The sequence below is a fragment of the Lactuca saligna genome, chromosome 7, assembly GCF_052625555.1.
Source record: "Lactuca saligna cultivar CGN05327 chromosome 7, ASM5262555v1, whole genome shotgun sequence".
In the NCBI taxonomy this organism is placed as follows: domain Eukaryota; kingdom Viridiplantae; phylum Streptophyta; class Magnoliopsida; order Asterales; family Asteraceae; genus Lactuca; species Lactuca saligna.
In genome coordinates, this window is record NC_136423.1 from 63424087 (window position 1) to 63445155 (window position 21069).

At 35.4% G+C, this 21069-nt stretch overlaps 1 protein-coding gene across 2 annotated transcripts; it reads left to right on the forward strand.

The window, feature by feature from the left end:
- The first annotated feature begins 18768 nt into the window (after window positions 1-18768).
- Window positions 18769-20429, forward strand: LOC145005278 (uncharacterized). 2 transcript variants are annotated; one of them, XM_078964352.1, is made up of 5 exons: window positions 18774-19107; window positions 19190-19243; window positions 19403-19462; window positions 20078-20152; window positions 20243-20429. In XM_078964352.1, exons 1-5 carry the CDS (start codon window positions 18891-18893, stop codon window positions 20278-20280), a joined length of 444 nt encoding a protein of 147 aa, XP_078820478.1. In that variant the 5' UTR covers window positions 18774-18890; the 3' UTR covers window positions 20281-20429. The 2 variants fall into 2 exon arrangements, with proteins under 2 accessions (XP_078820479.1, XP_078820478.1); XM_078964353.1 differs by lacking the exon at window positions 20078-20152 and having other exon boundaries at window positions 18769-19107.
- The last annotated feature ends 640 nt before the right edge of the window (window positions 20430-21069 follow it).

Here is a 21069-nt window from a genome sequence, read left to right on the forward strand (position 1 = left end):
TTATAATTTTTATTAATTAATAATCCTTTTTGCATATAAAATCAAAATTAGAAAAAAATAATAATAATAATTTCGCAGAGATACATTGATCCTCAGAGGGGGCCTTGTGGATCTATACTTGAGCAAAACAGCTCTGCGGATCTGTTCTTCGTAAAAACGATATTTGTATGGCAAAAATCAGTGAAAATTTTGGGATTTACTAATCGCTAAACTATCATACATTCATACAATTACGTTTTCAAACCTAAAAATTTGGCACTATATTTTGCTCAATAACAAATCCTCAGAGTCATTAACCGACCCTCAAAGCCATTAAGCGATCCTTAGAGCACCCTCTACGGATTTGATGGTCATTTTACAAATTTCGAAATTTTATGTTTTAAATGTGAAAACACCCCATAAGATATAGTTATTTCATGAAATAATAAATATTATTTTTAATATATAATTTTATATATTAATAAATATTGTTTTTTAGATTATTAATTTATATTAGTTAATTCATTTTTTTTGTTAATTTTTTTTGTTGGAGTAATTCTTTTTTATTGAATTATTATATATCAATACATATACTTTTTAATATACAATATTTATATCATAATAAATATTATATTATGGGATTATTATATATTACAAAACATTATGTTATTGGATTATTAATTTCTTTTAATTGATTCTTTATATAATTTTTTTATTGGAGTATTTGTTTTTTATTGGATTATTATATATCTGTAAATATTATTTTTAATATATAATATTTATATCATAACAAATATTACATTATTGGATTATTAAGTTCATTTAGTTAATTATCATAATTTCTTTTTTGTTTTTTTTGAATTATTAATTTATTGAATTATTACTTGTAATTTATTATTTTTTTCATATAATAAATATTATTTTATTTTTAATATAAACTATTAATGTCACACCCCAAAACCAGGAACGGCGGAAACGTTCTGGGGCGGAGGACGTCATGTATAATATCAACAACAATGTAAAGTAGTAAACAAGCAACAACATCATCCATTGCATTAATAATATAATTATTATACAAATGTGTTCTGTCAAATTTTGATAAACACTAAAGCATAAATCAAAATGAAAGATAAGTCTTGAACAAGCTCCATCTTCCTTTCTCCTTGTATCGGTACCTGTCTATGATGACCTGAGGATACAAGTAATTTTGAAAGCGAGTATCAGCTTTAAAGCTGGTGAGATCATAAGCATTTAGTGTCTGAATTTGTATGTGAGAAAATGTAAGTATATGTACTTAAAAGTATTGAAAGTGTATATGAACTGTAAGTGTTTGAAAAACCCTAGAATCCCTATAATTCCTATAAATAACAAAAGGAGTCTTCTACCAAGACTTAACTGTTCTGTATGTAGTCTTCTACCAAGACCTAACTGTTCTGTATGTAGTCTTCTACCAAGACCTAACTGTTTTGAATATTACCCTTTGGTACTAGGGTAACTATCATTGTTAACTTTAAGACATCCGTAGATGTTCTCTTACCTCTGTTGCTAACAGCTGGGTATAGAAATAGTCAATCCCTTAATCGTATACCTGTAATGGTACCAACCGTTTGACATCCGTGGATGTACTTTCACCTCTGTGGCTAACAGAGATTTTAGGAATGGTCAATTCCACAACTGTATCCTTGGGTACTAGGATAATAAACCCAATCTATCTCGTCGGTTATGTGATTGAAATCACAAGGTAAGGATAAGAATGAGGGTGTTGATAACAGAGTCGATACATATAAAATGTAATAGGACTCCTCCTGATATATCTATGTAACAGTGCTCTTATAAGCATGATCATGTAAAAGTAAACATGTATATGTACTTACGTAAATGTGCTCATGTAATTGTAATCATGTAAAAGTAATCATGTATATGTACTGTTTCTCGTTCTAGTATATCTATATGTATTGTTTCTAGTATATGTATTGTACTGTGTTACCCCGATGGTAACTAACTATGGATGTACTGATAAATATGAATATGGAAGTACTTTTATGTCTATACATGTACATATTATATATAACTAATGTTGAAACGACCTTCGGATGGTCACCCGAAGTCCCACCAGACCACATCTCAGTGCGCGAAAAGGAAATAGGGCGGATGGCTTTCCTAAGCCCTTTAAACATTACTTATATATATATATACATATATGGACATGCAATTTATAAGAAGTAAGACAAAGTTATATAAAAGCATAAGTAAGTTTTGTGAAACAATTGAAACAGAAATACTATTTTAAGAGAAGATCGGCTTGATGTCAATCTCTAAAACAATTTGGAGGTATATGTATAATAAAACAGTTTTGAGTATAAAGGAACATTTGTTTGAAACACAGTTGTAAATAAGTTTGAAGTATGATAAACAGAGTAAGAAGTACAGTGTAAGAAGTAGTTTGAAAACATATAAAATGTTTATAAAAATCATTTGAAGGAAACTGTTTGGTAAAACGGCTAATGAGTAGCCAAATCTTTTGAATGCTGTATATTAATCACATGTGATTGATGTAATAAGTAATAATGTCCTTCTTACAAATCACATGTGATTGACATAATAAGTAGCATGATTCTACTTGTATCCCCCCCCCCCCCATAAAACATTTGAAATAGTTGAAAACATTAGTTTAGGGGTATGAACTCACCTGCAGTATGTGACTGGAATTGAACGGGTTGTTATCGTACGGAAGGATCGGACAAGTGCTTGGTGTCAAGTGATGACTTAGACACACACAATGATCCTAATTACATATGAAGACATATGTATATAAATAATTAGTGATTATAACACTAATTATACAAGTAATAACATTTAAGCGCGAGTATAACACTTTTGGTCAAGTGCTAGGAGGCTAAAGGGTTGCAACAAAGGAGTGCAATGCCCCTAATGTGAGTTTAAGGTCAAAAGACCATACTCATTGGAGTTTACGGCCCAAAGACCCTTCTCCCTTGGAGTTTACGGCCGTAAACTCCCTTGGGAGGGTGATTATTGTCCTTTCAAGTGTCTAACAATTCTAGGAACAAGTCTAGGCTTCAACCATTTGGTTAAGGAAGGTTTAAGGCACTAAATGGGACCATTTGATGGAGTTTACGGCCATAGAACTCTTTGGGCCGTAAACTCCCTCACACATGAGGTCCTAAGAATTTTAACTAGTCCATATCTCATCTAGTTACTTGCCCTAAAAGTTTCTTGACCTAAGGAAGTGTCTAGGGTGTCCTTTGACCCCATTTAAGGAGTTTACGGCCCAAGAAATACTCTTGGCCGTAAACTCTCCAACACTTAAGCTTTTCATGTGTTATTTAGGTCTTAAACACATTAAGGTACATGCCAAAAATGAATACTAAGCCTTAGGAAGAGTTTGAAGGCATTTTGGAGCCTAACACTTGGAGTTTACGGCCCAAGGAGTTTCTTGGCCGTAAACTCCCTTATGGAAATGATTTCTAAGGGTTTTGATGGCATAAATCATGAGTTTAAAGCTTCTAGGTGTTTGTTCTAAGGCTAGGGATCACAAGGCACTCATATGTGCCCTTTACTTGGAGTTTACGGCCCAAGAGGTTGTTCCTTGGCCGTAAACTCCTCAAACTTCTTGCTTTTGATTTGTTTCTAGCCTCTAATGATCATACACTAAGTCCTTAGTTAGATGCCTAACACGGAATTGGGACTAGGTGGCCTTTAGGCTTGATTTTGGAGTTTACTCCCCAAGAACGTTCTTGGGCGGTAAACTCCTGGATCTTGTGTTTTGGACATGTAAACAATGTTATGAGGCATATAACAAGTATTAAAATACATTTAGGAAAGTAGACGCACAATCTGGGATGAAAACCCGAAGATCCGTGAGAGAGAAATGGGCTTTTCTCTAAATGGAATTCAACTAATGAACCAATTTGGTTCAGAATTCTATTTATAGTCCTGAGATTTTTGGCAGAAAATATTTCTAATCTCGGAATGGATTCTAATGATTTCTAGGGTAATGGAATTTACAGTGTTGCACAAAATCCTAGTGCAACCACTCTCCTAATACCCCATTTTGGTGTAAAACCCTAAAACTGCCAAACTTATGTTCTAAGTCTGAATTTTCATTGTAACTGCTCTACTTCTTATTGGATTGAAATGGTTTGATTAGAATGGGAAATTTCAGGTTGTCACATCATCCCCCTGTTAAAGGGAATTTCGTCCCGAAATTAGAATTTAGGCAAGGAAGTATGCGCGAATGATCGAGATGTGAGGAGAAAACTTCCTAATTGATTGGTTCTAGCGCACTTAAGTGAAATCAGGCTCTCGGTTGGCATTCCAACGAACCTTCACTAACTGGCGACGACGTTGCTTCGTCCGCTTGACCTCTCGGTCGAGGGTCACCACAGTTCTAATACGAAGGCGAGGATCTCGACGCGTGGACTTGCAAGAGTCCTAACGGAAAGGTATAGTTTCACGATTGAGATGCGAAGAGTAGAAAGTATGTTACTGAGTTCGCGGAGTAGATCTAGTTTGTGCGAGGCACAGGACCGATTCTGATAAGAATCTCGGAGGTCCTGTCTAACTTGGATTTAGCTTTCCACGCTTTATGAAGCGTATAAAGCCATTCCCAAAGTGAGTTATTCTAAAGAACTTGGTCACTCACCTGGAATCTCAAAGGCTCCTTTTCTTGAGTAACTTCCCAGTCAAGGCCACCCCTTGCTGGGTCAAAGTCTACGAGTTTCTGTAGTTTGCGAGGAGTTCTGAATGAACTAAGGCGGTAGGTCGGTAAGACCTAGAATTTGGCGAAGGAATGACGGCGTCTCTGATATCGATACCTTCTTACTACGTGGGTAGATAAGTAAGTCATTACAAGGAGAAATGACGAACTGATCCTGGTAAGAAAGACGTATCCTACTTGTTTAGCTCATGAAAGCTTTGGGCGCATTGGTCCTATCCGGAGGGTATCACTACGGACTCGAAGTGTCCGTATCGAGTTCGGGAGATAGTCTTCCGGACATCTTTTCCTAACACTCGAACTGGTGATATTCGGATCCCGGATTCATTCCTGGAGGTAGTTTCTTTCTTTGCGATTGCTCAACCATTTTGTCAACGCGTGGCAAAGATAACGATTTCTAATGAAAAATCTCGACGGGGTCCTCAATAATCGAGGTACATGCAATGCGATCCGTCGATCTCGGGAAGAATATGACCGAGGTTCTCTAGGGTGAGAAACCTAGTCTTCTAATTCTATTTATGTGTATTTCGCGAAGTTGTCCAAACTGTTCTTGTATCTCCGTGGGTGTTTAAACTATAGGGCGACCTGTTTTCGGGAGTCGTACTGGGTTCTATGCTTGTTCTCATAACGATGTGATTACTCGTACTTAGGCAGTTCTCCATCCTAAAGTTCATACTAGAATTCACACCTAGTTTCACAGTCACTCTTTCGTGTATACGAGTCATATATAATTAAGGTTGAAGAGGTAGTCGAATAACTGGTTCTTCTTTAAGTTCACATCCCATCGGGGAAAAGGAATTTAAAGTGGAATCATCAATTCTAAACCTGTAGAACCTTGATTATATATCACTCTTATGCATACATTCTTCAGTGATAGATCAACCGCATGAATCCCTGGATTAAACTTGACGTACTGCACGAGTGGTACTTCGGGGATTTCTTCGGAAAGAAAATAACTAATAGGTACTCCTGGCATGAGTACCTCGGCTTTCTGATGTGACGGTTTCGCTGGAAAAGTGATCTAGAAGAAAGGGGTGTACGTATGAAGCTGTTTTCGTGAGGATCAAATTGAATCGAGTCGTATGATAATGTCGAAATCATACCGAAACTTAAAGACATTAGATTTGAACATAAGACGTTTACAGACAAAACACAACTGTGCAACCATGAACAGAGTTACAGTACTTTGGGTTTACCACAAGACTATTGCTGCGAATAAGATATACTACAAAAGACAAGTATACGCAGCACGAGAGTCCTTATACAGATAGGATCTCGCAAAAGGTAAGACTCTAGTTGCACTAGTTCTAGATAGTTTATAAGTCTGTTACAACGAAACGCCTAATTTATATATAACGTGGTTCCTGAGCAGGCTCTCCTGCAACTGTAATCCTGAGAATCTTCCCGTCTGCGCCAGAGTTCTGCGTTATCGGGCAATCCTTTTGGAGGTGTCCAATTTCACCGCATTGGTGACATATATGGACAGTACCCACATTGGTGGTGGAAGTGAAACGTCGGGTAGGTGTTATGGGAACGTAGGTTCTTTCCTTTTTCGGGCAATCTCTTTTATAGTGCCCATACTCACCACAGTGATAGCAAGTCGGATTTCCATCGGCGTTGGGCGAGTTGTTGATCGGTTTTGATAGACTCTTGCGGTAACGTTTGGTGTGCCTCTTTTTGTTGCAGTTTGAACACTGCTTCCTCCGACAAAGTCCAAGGTGGTGATAATTACATTTGACGCAATTTGGGAGATTTCCAGCATATTTTCGGGCTGGGTTAGGGACAACTGGTGTTTCCGAAGGGATGGTAGTAGGAGGTATAGATGCCGTAGTTGTGAAGGTCGTTACCCGTGGTTGTTTCTTGTTCGTCCCTTTACGCGATTTGTCCTTCATTCTATCCCAAAACTTCCGTTTGTTACTCTTCGTCTTGGAAATTGGGGTGTCATGGTAGTTTGCCGCTCGCTGCGGTACTTGATCGTTACCAATCCCGCTAACATTTGCATTGTTAGCGTGAAGGTGGGTCAGAAAAGCTGACACGGCGGCCGAGACTGCAGCTTGAACGGTAGCTGCATCGATCTGGAGGGTTGGTGCTTGGTTGATGGGTTGTTCGTTTTTCTTTGGCGACATGATTCTGTAACATGAAAGAGTAAAGATTTGTAAGCGATTCTGGTTGACCCTGATGTACTTAGATTGTTCATGAAAAGAGTAAGAGTATGATCTCAAAAGTTTGACCTACATCCCTATGATGCAGTCCCGGTACTAAAGGGTAGTATGTTCGTATAATGGTCTCAAGACGCGTGTCGTTCGAGCTGAGGTATCGTGGGTTGGTGAATAACAAGATCCAACCACTGAAAGAGACTTGGAAATGCCTCTGGAGATAAATCGCTATAGTCCAATGATTTGACTAAAGCATGATTCTGATAGACTCTTATGAATGAATGACAAGAGTACTTGAATGAAGAATGACACAGAAGTTAGCCGGCTGTCAATATCTATGATATTCACGATGTAAAGGTTCTGGAAAATGACCTTAGAAAGGTCTTACATCATATCCACTAAAGATAGTTCCTGACAGCATAAAGGCCTAACTTACTTACGGTACAAGATAATTTCATAGAAAATGCCACGCCCGACATAGACAGAAAAATACGATTCCTTCTTATAAGGGAAATAAAGTAAAGCGTCTACAACTGGCGACGGTCATCCCTCTGGTGAACTCGTAGTTCAACCAATAGACGTTCCATGTCAAGTAGGTGTCCTTCGCACACCATCTGGCGTACCCGGAGCTCTATGACTCCGGCTCGTGATTCGGCCAGTACTTGTAGTAGGATTTCATGGTCTCTCTCTGATCTCTCGTGTGCATCTTCTAGCTGGATGGTGTGGAGGGTATGCATTCTAGCATAGGCGACAACTTCTGTAATCTGATGTAGGGCTGTCCTGCCTTGAATCTCATTTCGGGCCACTCTGCGGACCAAGATTGACAAGACTATATCTGTTAAGCCCTCTTTGCTCAAGTCATGAAAGCTTCGGTCGCCATCAAATAGCATAGACTGATCTTGTCCTTGGCTCCATACTTCCTAGCATTCCACTCACTTAGGGTCGGGCCATGAAAAGCCGGACGAGGGTTAGGAATTGGAAAGGGAGCTGCTCGGGGTAGGTTTTCAAACTCTGGTTCGAAGTTAGCATCAGACGAAAAGTCTTCATCATAACCAACCAGCTATGACTTCATTCGGAAGATACTGGTTGTCAAGGGGATGGAGTCCAGTTATGATTTCTTTGCGAGAATTTAGGGTAAAAGAATAATTATTAGACGATCTATCTAGATAATTATGTAGAAAATCTTCATCAGTTACATCGCTATTTGTGAAGTGCATACCAGCTATGTGTAATCTAAATAGGATAGACCTTCGAATAAGTGACCTTAATTCCAAATTCACACAGAATAGGGGTAAGGCAAAATTATCACAGATTCTAAGTCTATAATATCCTAATTACATGCAGCCTTAGTGTATCCACTTAGCAACTATCAACTTAGTAATGAAGATCCCTTTTTAATTCTCAAGTATAAAGTACTCATAGTAACACCAAAATACACCTATAGTATTTTAAATTTATGGTTAGGTTCTATTATTCTCATTGTGGTAGGGTTGGTAAGATTTTAGCATTGTTGCAACCACACACTTAAACTTAGGCACATGCTAGTCAACCCTCGGATAATATAGGCGATCAGGCTATATCTTCCCAGTTTTGACCATATGTCTCTAAGCCCACTTGTGTTGTCCAACAATCGTAATTCTTTTGTACTGTCCTAGTGACACTGATTTTAGTATGAATGCAGCACGTATACCTACTTAAATATTTTACTATTTAAAGTATAAACTCTTGGTCAGAGTATTTTTAATCCCTTATGTATTTATAGTTAGTATATCTTTTATGGGTTGATATACTTAATTCACTATAAACAATGCTCTGATACCAATCTGTCACACCCCAAAACCAGGAACGACGGAAACGTTCTGGGGCGGAGGACGTCATGTATAATATCAACAACAATGTAAAGTAGTAAACAAGCAACAACATCATCCATTGCATTAATAATATAATTATTATACAAATGTGTTCTGTCAAATTTTGATAAACACTAAAGCATAAATCAAAATGAAAGATAAGTCTTGAACAAGCTCCATCTTCCTTTCTCCTTGTATCGGTACCTGTCTATGATGACCTGAGGATACAAGTAATTTTGAAAGCGAGTATCAGCTTTAAAGCTGGTGAGATCATAAGCATTTAGTGTCTGAATTTGTATGTGAGAAAATGTAAGTATATGTACTTAAAAGTATTGAAAGTGTATATGAACTGTAAGTGTTTGAAAAACCCTAGAATCCCTATAATTCCTATAAATAACAAAAGGAGTCTTCTACCAAGACTTAACTGTTCTGTATGTAGTCTTCTACCAAGACCTAACTGTTCTGTATGTAGTCTTCTACCAAGACCTAACTGTTTTGAATATTACCCTTTGGTACTAGGGTAACTATCATTGTTAACTTTAAGACATCCGTAGATGTTCTCTTACCTCTGTTGCTAACAGCTGGGTATAGAAATAGTCAATCCCTTAATCGTATACCTGTAATGGTACCAACCGTTTGACATCCGTGGATGTACTTTCACCTCTGTGGCTAATAGAGATTTTAGGAATGGTCAATTCCACAACTGTATTCTTGGGTACTAGGATAATAAACCCAATCTATCTCATCGGTTATGTGATTGAAATCACAAGGTAAGGATAAGAATGAGGGTGTTGATAACAGTGTCGATACATATAAAATGTAATAGGACTCCTCCTGATATATCTATGTAACAGTGCTCTTATAAGCATGATCATGTAAAAGTAAACATGTATATGTACTTACGTAAATGTGCTCATGTAATTGTAATCATGTAAAAGTAATCATGTATATGTACTGTTTCTCGTTCTAGTATATCTATATGTATTGTTTCTAGTATATGTATTGTACTGTGTTACCCCGATGGTAACTAACTATGGATGTACTGATAAATATGAATATGGAAGTACTTTTATGTCTATACATGTACATATTATATATAACTAATGTTGAAACGACCTTCGGATGGTCTCCCGAAGTCCCACCAGACCACATCTCAGTGCGCGAAAAGGAAATAGGGCGGATGGCTTTCCTAAGCCCTTTAAACATTACTTATATATATATATACATATATGGACATGCAATTTATAAGAAGTAAGACAAAGTTATATAAAAGCATAAGTAAGTTTTGTGAAACAATTGAAACAGAAATACTATTTTAAGAGAAGATCGGCTTGATGTCAATCTCTAAAACAATTTGGAGGTATATGTATAATAAAACAGTTTTGAGTATAAAGGAACATTTGTTTGAAACACAGTTGTAAATAAGTTTGAAGTATGATAAACAGAGTAAGAAGTACAGTGTAAGAAGTAGTTTGAAAACATATAAAATGTTTATAAAAATCATTTGAAGGAAACTGTTTGGTAAAACGGCTAATGAGTAGCCAAATCTTTTGAATGCTGTATATTAATCACATGTGATTGATGTAATAAGTAATAATGTCCTTCTTACAAATCACATGTGATTGACATAATAAGTAGCATGATTCTACTTGTATCCCCCCCCCCATAAAACATTTGAAATAGTTGAAAACATTAGTTTAGGGGTATGAACTCACCTGCAGTATGTGACTGGAATTGAACGGGTTGTTATCGTACGGAAGGATCGGACAAGTGCTTGGTGTCAAGTGATGACTTAGACACACACAATGATCCTAATTACATATGAAGACATATGTATATAAATAATTAGTGATTATAACACTAATTATACAAGTAATAACATTTAAGCGCGAGTATAACACTTTTGGTCAAGTGCTAGGAGGCTAAAGGGTTGCAACAAAGGAGTGCAATGCCCCTAATGTGAGTTTAAGGTCAAAAGACCATACTCATTGGAGTTTACGGCCCAAAGACCCTTCTCCCTTGGAGTTTACGGCCGTAAACTCCCTTGGGAGGGTGATTATTGTCCTTTCAAGTGTCTAACAATTCTAGGAACAAGTCTAGGCTTCAACCATTTGGTTAAGGAAGGTTTAAGGCACTAAATGGGACCATTTGATGGAGTTTACGGCCATAGAACTCTTTGGGCCGTAAACTCCCTCACACATGAGGTCCTAAGAATTTTAACTAGTCCATATCTCATCTAGTTACTTGCCCTAAAAGTTTCTTGACCTAAGGAAGTGTCTAGGGTGTCCTTTGACCCCATTTAAGGAGTTTACGGCCCAAGAAATACTCTTGGCCGTAAACTCTCCAACACTTAAGCTTTTCATGTGTTATTTAGGTCTTAAACACATTAAGGTACATGCCAAAAATGAATACTAAGCCTTAGGAAGAGTTTGAAGGCATTTTGGAGCCTAACACTTGGAGTTTACGGCCCAAGGAGTTTCTTGGCCGTAAACTCCCTTATGGAAATGATTTCTAAGGGTTTTGATGGCATAAATCATGAGTTTAAAGCTTCTAGGTGTTTGTTCTAAGGCTAGGGATCACAAGGCACTCATATGTGCCCTTTACTTGGAGTTTACGGCCCAAGAGGTTGTTCCTTGGCCGTAAACTCCTCAAACTTCTTGCTTTTGATTTGTTTCTAGCCTCTAATGATCATACACTAAGTCCTTAGTTAGATGCCTAACACGGAATTGGGACTAGGTGGCCTTTAGGCTTGATTTTGGAGTTTACTCCCCAAGAACGTTCTTGGGCGGTAAACTCCTGGATCTTGTGTTTTGGACATGTAAACAATGTTATGAGGCATATAACAAGTATTAAAATACATTTAGGAAAGTAGACTCACAATCTGGGATGAAAACCCGAAGATCCGTGAGAGAGAAATGGGCTTTTCTCTAAATGGAATTCAACTAATGAACCAATTTGGTTCAGAATTCTATTTATAGTCCTGAGATTTTTGGCAGAAAATATTTCTAATCTCGGAATGGATTCTAATGATTTCTAGGGTAATGGAATTTACAGTGTTGCACAAAATCCTAGTGCAACCACTCTCCTAATACCCCATTTTGGTGTAAAACCCTAAAACTGCCAAACTTATGTTCTAAGTCTGAATTTTCATTGTAACTGCTCTACTTCTTATTGGATTGAAATGGTTTGATTAGAATGGGAAATTTCAGGTTGTCACAATTAATTCTTTTTAATTTTATTAGTCTCACCACAAAGTAGTGAAATAAACAAAATCGTCGCTTCTCATTGTTAAAAATCGACGGGATTCACGCCAAAAACCTTCATCATAGGTTCAACAAAAACCCTACCCTGTTTCACCCAATGTCGATAGTAGCTACCTGCAACAACCTATTCATAATCCACTAGAATCCTGCATAGCTCACATAATACGCAACAAACCCTGTAACAATTATAAGTGGTGGCGGTGATTTGGTGATGATGGTGATGCTTTCCCCATGGTTTTTCATTATAAGCTACTTGCAATGAAGGTGTTTAGCAGTGATACGTGCGATTTATACGATGAGAGACGGCGATTTTGCGTATCTCATTACTTTGTGGCGAAACCAATAAAATTCACAAGAACTAATATTATACATTAAAAATAAACTAATAATCCAATAAAAACAATATTTAGTATATGAAGAAAATAATAAATTAAAAGTAATAATCCAATTAAAAATAATTTTAAAAAATTATAAAAATTAACTAAAATAAATTAATAATCCAATATATAATATTTATTATGATATAAGTATTATATATTAAAAACTACATATATTGATATATAATAATTCAATGAAAAAAGAAATACTCCAACAAAAAAATAAAAAATAAAATTAACTAACATAAATTAATAATCCAAAAAAACAATATTTATTAATATATATATAATAATATATATTAAAATAGTATTTATTAATATATAATACTTCAATAAAAAAAAGGATGTATGCAAAAATGGTCCTTATAGTATGGTAAAGACAAAAAATGGTCTGTGAAGATAAAATTACCATTTTAAAAAATTTATCAGCAAATTAGTTAAACTTAATGGAAGAGGGACCAAACAACAATACTTGTTGAAAATGATCAAAACTACAACTTTTCAAACGTTTGATCATTAACCACATAAAATGAGAAACCGAAACTTTTTTTTGAAATGAACATTGTTTATGGAAACTGTTATTAATATTCGGATTATCAAGATTTCAAACTATATTATGTTATAAACATATGAGTACTCACCAACTATTTTTATAGTTGACGCTCGTTTTACATGTCTTTTCAGGAATCATCAAGTAAGTGGCACTTAGGGACACATCACTTTTAGGAGCATTCGCATGTGTTGTATTTCAATTTACATTGTAATTTTTGTTAAAATTTGTTTAAATCCATTGTAAATTTGAAATAATTTTTAATACTATGGTTGGTGTTGTCTTTTAACTTTTACTATGAAACCCTTTATGCTGCCACGCCTCGTGTTTCCACTTTAGTGGGGTGTGACACTACTAAACTCTAGGTTTTATCAAACATTATTCATAATTATGTATTGGTCTAAAAACAATTATGAATCAAGCCAATAAAACTAGATTGATGGTTCAATATGAACCAAGAATGACAAAATACTTCCATAGGAGAAGATCTAAGTAATAGAAGGCCAAGGTATCGACTTTATACCTCAAAATGGTTGCCACAATAGATTAAACACCGGATCTACAACCTCTCCCTTAAGCTATGCACTACCTACTTCAAGCTTCTTCAAATAAACACCAAAAGGCACTCTTTGAGCTCTTACACACTTAAAATGATAGAAAAAGCACAAACTAGGTTTTTTATGGACAAAGGGGGCGATAAAGGATGCTAACAATGAGGATTAAGGCCTTTAAATAGGGTGCAACCTAAAATTTATGGCTTTATTTCTGCCATGCTACTCGTCGAGTTGAGGTCTCCCAACTCGTCGAGTAGGTTTCCTAAATCCGCAACACAAATTGTGTCTACTGAACGAGTATGGGGCTCCAAGCTCATCGAGTTTCTCTACAAAATGAATAATTTATATGTTTATATACATACCAGGAACCAGGTGTTACACACTGGTAGGCTCTTGTGCTACCAGATGGCAAGAAATTAAGAATAAGCAAAGTCCAGTGCATGAATGGAAAATGAAGTTTGAGTTTGGTTTTGTCCTAAACCTTATCTTATGATTGTATGTTGGAAATGATAGATTCACATGGATGGGAACATGTACACCCTAAAATCTAGGTGGAACAAGGTTTTGCTCTAATTAATGAGAATAATTATGAAGAAACACTTTCGCTAGTAGATTTTAACGATCTAATAAATATCATTATGGTTAGTAGTTGCGATAATTTCATTCTCAAATTCGCAATATGATTACGACATCCCTTTTCATAGTTCGAATTATGAGAGATGGCAAGGAATTGTTTACACACATATACTATCTAATGAAGGTGTATAAGGTTGACAAGTCTAGTTAAAGACTTGTCGAAGCATCACATATAAGAAATTTGTACTTTAGTAAGAAAGTCAAGAGTATTGATTTCTAGAAGTTCAATTGATTTTTTGGTACATGTCAAAGCTAGTGGGAGCATAATCGTTGTGCTATTAGGAGTATAATTGTGATGATAGTGGGAGCATAATTGTTATGCTAAGTGTTACAAGTTGGCAATTCTATTTGTAAGGAACAAAGTTTGTTAGTTTGCAAGCTGCAAAGTTTGGAAATTGTTTCGCTACAGTAAGGATTAAGGGAGGATCACTCATACTTCGTTTCAAATCTAAAAGTTTAGATTAAAGGATTTGATAGAACTTAGTCATGAACATATATGAATATCATGTTGAAATGGTTCGACATAGGAAATTCAATATATGGAAATATTATAGCAAGAAATATTAGGTCCTTATGTAAGACATAACGAATCGAGTCTCATATGTTTTAGATATAGGATCGATTTTGTATGCTATAATACTCACTTGCTCTAATTTTTCCAAATGCCTTGGGAATTGAAAGGGAAAAAGGACTAGAACTTTGTGTGAATAATGTTGTTAAACAACTGTTAAGAACATTCTGAGGTTATAGCAAAAGATTGGTTTCTTGTAGATAGTTGGAAGTATGGTATTGGTTGAAAGAACCATATTAACATAATTCTGAATAGAGATGATTTTTGGTCAGAACTGATAGTCATATGGTAATATGGAAATGTTTCCATAGTGCGAGTTGATTATTAAAGTCTACATGTGAGTTGGAAACTTTAATGCAAGAAAGGTGTTCAAGGAGTGTACCTTGAATTTGAGACTTCATTACCATGGAATTGTTTTAGTAACAAAGTTCCAATGGAACATTTTGTAATATAATTGGCTAAGTCTATATGACTTTGAAGCCTAGACATTAGAGAAGGTCAATTCATGTAAGGTTGGAGTTCTAACACATTTTAGTAGTGATAAGAATTTGGAATTATGAAATGAGCATCATTGGAATAGTGTCCAGTCGATATGTTCACAAAGGGATGACCATAGAGAGGCATAGTATGCATGTTCATAAATGGCATGACTGATGTTTAATTCAAGTAGTTAGTTGATAACTCGAAATATTATACAATGAATAAAGTCTTAACTAATATGATGATTAAATAATAAGATTTTTAGTTATATTCAATAATTTTGAGACCATATTTAATTATGTTATTATTATGTTTCACTTTGCATGTTTTACTTTCTGAATAATTTGATTATTCAAAGTTCCACAGTCGATCATACTTTTGGAAGTGAGTAGCAAATTAAGACTGTCATGAACTTGATTGTAGATTATGTAAAGAGGTTTATACATAACAATAGTTTTGTTGCAATGTTCATGAGTACTTAGTAATGGGGATTTTAAGTATTGGATAAACCCATGCTTAGAGAATTACTTCATGGATTTATCACGAGTAATTTTGAGACGATAATATATATCTTATATTTTTGAAATGGAGATATATGAGTTGTTGTTTACAGATCAGTTGTGCTTTGATAATACGTAAATGCATCAGTAACCTGATGTTATAAAACGTATTACTGTGTAGGATTTGATAAATAAAAAGTACAAACATATAAGTTGAAGTTTATTTGATCATTTTGCCCTAATGGGAAAAGTGATATCTTTGTCCCCTCGATGATTTGATGTCGACATCAAAAGTGCTTGGCCAAGCCTGGACTAAATTGACGTATTCAATTAGTAGTATGAATTTAATCGTCATAAATCGAGAATCCAGGAAACAGAACTTGGACAATGAGATTGATTATAATCCATGTCTCATGTCTATATGATATCTTGTAGAATAAAGGAATATTTGATTAGGGGTGGCAACTCTTGACCCAACCCGTAACCCGACACGATCCCGACACGAAAATAAGCGGGTTAGGGTTGAGATTTCTGACTCGCCAACCCGTCAACCCATCAACTCGCCAACCCGTTTATTTAATGGGTTGGGTTGGGTTACGTGTTTGGGTTCCCAGGTCAACCCGCCAACCTGCCTAATATATTTAATTATCTATTTATTTTATTTTTTAACAATCTAACATCATATTATACTATTAGTTTCTATTTATCATATCCTTAAATTTTAATTTGGTATTCGTTCGTAATTTCGTATATCATCAGCCATATGTTTGGGCAATGTGGCATTGTGTTGTGGCTACTGTTGGGCTTGTGTCTCATGATCCCATCATCCATCTTTGACCTTGACTCCTTGAGTGTTGACTGTTGAGTCCTTGTGCAGCCAGCCATTAGGTATTTGCGTGCCTTGATAAAAAAAAATCGTTCCTCACCCGCTCCAGTCTCCACATTCACAAACGATCGAACGACGGATAAAGATTAAGGAGTTAAGGACCGATCTTCGATGGAAGCAACATCACAAACTCACGATTTAATCACTCATCAGGCCAATCGTCACCCGCTCCTCATTCGCTCATCGCTGTTCGTACTCACTCTTGTCAGCTTTGACGTTTTCGACCCACCTTCCTTTCTCTTTACGGTAAGTAACAATCTACACTCTACAGTATGTTTGAACAATTTCACTTTTCATGAATGTTTTGATTTTTAGAGTTTTATTTGGATGTTTATGACTTTATGTTTAATGTTTATTTTGGATGTTTATGAATTTATGTTTAATGTTTATGACTTTTAGACTTCATTTTATTTGGATTTTTCAATTTCATCTTAAAATGTGTTGTTTATTAAATGGATTATACGTGTTGGGTTCGACCCACTGACATGTGAACCCGCAAACCCATATATTTATACGGGTTATATGGGTTGGGTTGGGTTGATGTTTCCAACCCATCAACCCGTGACCCGACAACCCGCCAACCCATATAATATATGGGTTGGGTTGAGTTTCTGAATTTCAACCCGCCAACCCGCCAACCCGAACCCAACCCAATTGCCAGGCCTATATTTGATCACTTGTCTTAGGACACGTAACTGACTGGGTCAGAGTTCGACATCAGCTTTTGGTAGCTACAATTTGCTGATCGGTTTTGTAGTTATATTGTCAATTATAGTTATTAGACATATCCAAGTAGGAGACTGTTGGATTAGGTATCTAAGCTAATAACTATAATTGGTATAAACTTGAATTGATAGTAACACAATCCTTTTAGGTTCTCCTCAAACCTAGCAATGGAATATGATATCTTTTAGAGAGAGAGAGAGAGAGAGAATGGTTTATTAATTTATTATATGGTTAATAAATTAATTAGAAATCAAAATAAATAATTTGTTAATATATTATAATATATTAATGGGAAACAGTATTATTTGATTAATAATTAATCAAAAATTAATTGGAAATAATTTTGGGATTAATTGGATTAATCAAAAGTAGGAGGACTAAAGGTGACAATATTCAATAGTTGAACATTGAGCAATTCTAGAACCTCCCTAGGCGAGGGGATGAATTCTAGAAGGCTTTCTAGGGTTTCCTTGGGCATTAAGGGTGTCTTGGATGCCTTAGGGAGAAAGTTATGGGATTAGGGTTATCTTGGAGATACCTGCCTTATCCAACACCTTCCTAGACTCCTATATAAACCCCTAAGGGGTTGTTTGGTAGAGGGAATTGGACATAAAGAAAAGGAAATGACGGGAATTCCCTTGTTTGTTTAAGAGTGGGAATACAGAAAAGTGATAGAAAATCAATTCCTTTTCCATCTTATAATTTCTCTATTTTTGATAGAGAAAATGGGAGAAAAGAAAGGCCACATACAACCGAGAGTTAAAGAAAAAAAAAGGAGAAATAAATAAACTCCGAAATAAATCAGAGGTTCGAGCCCTGCAACAAACATATGAGTGATTTCCTTCCTTTGATGTGGATATATTCTATGTTGATTTTGGACGTAGACCTAGTTCTTCTTCCATGATCCTTCAAAGTTCTAACCAAACCCTCTTCTCTCTCAATCGATATTGATTTGTACTTGCATTTGATCTCGAATAGAGTTGTGACTACCATGGCTAAAATTGAGAACCATATACCTAAACTAACTATCTGGAAATAAGACACACTCATCTCAGATATTGTAGATTTTTGTGCAAAAGGGATTATAATATGATCGTAGAGTGGTGTGATGATCTTGACATCTTCCACCTGTTGAACAGAGAAAACAAGTAATCCGTCCTCATTTTGTTTTTCATCAAATACCCCCATATGGAACAGCCCTACCAGATTAGTGTCCTAGAAGACTTTTTGATATCCCTAAACACATTTAAAAAGTTTTCTATTACACAATGCTCCCGAGTTGTAGCAAATAAAGAAAACAATAGAAAAATAAAGAAAACAATAGAAAAGAAAGTAAAGAGAAAAAAGAAAAGAAACAAAGAAAAATAAATTTATCTTTTGTACTTTCGAGTTGGAGAAAAAAAAAATAATCATTTTATTCTTTTTTTCAAATCCTTACAAATTGAAAGGAAAGTTAGGATAAAAAATAATAATTCCATTTCGTTCCTTTAATCAAACCGAAACAGTACTTTACTTTCACCCATTTCCTTTATCTACGTAAAAAAATCTGTCAACCTCAAAAACACCCGCTAAAACTCAAGAACACAGCGGAAGGGAAATCAAAACGACCATTCTCAATCAAGTCACGATGGTAACCGCCGGCGAAGGATCGAGTCTTTCAGGACGTTCTTCCTCTTCGAAGCATTTAGAAATCAAGAAGTGGAATGCCGTCGCTGTCTGGGATTGGGATGAGTACGAAACCCTAACATCGATTTTTCGTGGTATTTTGTTAGTTGATATGCCATTTCGTGCAGGTGGTGCGCTTAAGAAATGCGTGATCTGCCTCAATCGCCTCACGGATCCGTGTGAGCGTTTTTTCTTCGCTATTAATAACTAATTAAACAATTTGTTTTGGTCTTGTAGTCTGATATGTTTTGATTAACATAGGTAACGCTTGCCAATTTGATATTGTTTCCAACGTCAAATGTACCGTGGCTTGTGGTATGCTTCGTCTAACTCTAGAAATCATAGTATATTGCTGCATATGGACTAGTGTTTCATCGTTCTTCTGTAACATTAATGCTATATTCATCGTTATTAGCAATTAATTGAACAATTTTGGTTTGGTCTTGTAGTCTGATTATCTTTTGATTGATTTAGGTAAAGAATGTCAAGCTAAGCATGTTAGCACCATCAGCAAGAAGTGTACTGTGTCTGTGGGTATGTTTTCTCCCCTAAACTTTAACTCTAGAAATCATAGTATATTGCTGCATGTGGACTAGTGTTTCATGGTTCTTCTGTAACATTAAAGCTATGTTTGATTTCTAAATTACATGCCTAGGGAAGAAATAAGTTCTGGTTTGTTGATAGAGCCAAAGTTGGTATGGAAATTCATCATCAGGTCTGAATTTTGCACCAAACATGGATCACCCTTCACCTCCTTTTGTGTCATTTATAATGTTTCTTTTTCTTGATATTGGTTTCATATAGTTTATTTGATGAATGTATTTTTGATTGATCTTCCCCATGATTCTAAAGAAACTACTATGTGTGGATATGTTAACTATATGTGACCCTGCCTCATACAAAATAGTTTCTTCTTCAAATGCTTTATATTTCAGTATAATGTAGTTGTAACATAGTTGGTAATGTCATCAAAATCCATCATAGAAACAGCAGTAGTTTACATCGGTTGTTGAAATCAAGAGAAGAGATGGACAATTTAATCAAGAAATGCAGTCTTGTCAACAATATATATATATATATATATATATATATATATATATATATATATATATATATAAATATAAACCTTGGACTTGGATTGACTGACAGGTATGTGTAGGCATGCTTATCACTCTCACTGCATTAGCACCTGGTTCGAGACTTATAGCAAAATGTGCCCTCTTGGTATAAATATAATACATTAATACCATTAAATTTCACCCACCCCTTATATTATTTACTGGGGGTTAAAACAGTCTTCTTGTGGTTTTGCAGACAGACGTGTGTGGGAGCTCAAGGAACATGGTCGTTAGAGGTAAATGTAGAAGTTACTGGAAGGGACACATTAGGCTGTTGTTTGTTGCCCTTTTTTGTAGCAACATTTGATCTTAGGATTTTAGTACAACAAACATGTGTTCTCAGTATTTAGTTAATTGTCAAGAAGTATTGTTTGCTTTTTTTTTGTTGCTCTGTTCTGGCTTATTTTAATGGACTTACTTTTTCATCGACCATATCTTTTATTGTGATCTTATAGACTCAAGACTACCCTAGTTTGAATTTATCACACAATTTATTCCAAAACTATGATATTTCATTGCAGTCTTTGACTTATAGCAAGTTTATGCTTTACATATTTTGGTTTGCCCGTTTGCCTACTGAATGATCAAAGAACATGGGATAAAATATCCCACAAAAGTTGTTTAAGGTTCTAATCTCACAAAGTTACTAATATTGATTTTTATTCAAATATTTTAATAATAGTTTCTACAGTTGATAATGTGTATCAAATGACTTGTAAACAAGTTGATTTTGGCTGTATATTGTTAATGGTCTTGTAACAAAAGGGAATTCTGCAGAAAATTAACGATAAGCCCATTTTGTTGATAAGCCTCTTTTGTTGATAGCCTATTTTGTTTATAGCCATCAAAAGTTTTGGCTTTGGGCAAATTATGATTGCCCTTTGATCTTGTTTCTGGGCATTTACACAACTAGCCATCAATATTTTTGGCTTTGGTTAATATTACTACATGTTTAATGATTCTAGTGTTTATGTTTGGTTAATTTGATTCCATGGTTTAGTTGTGTTTGCTGATTCCATAGTT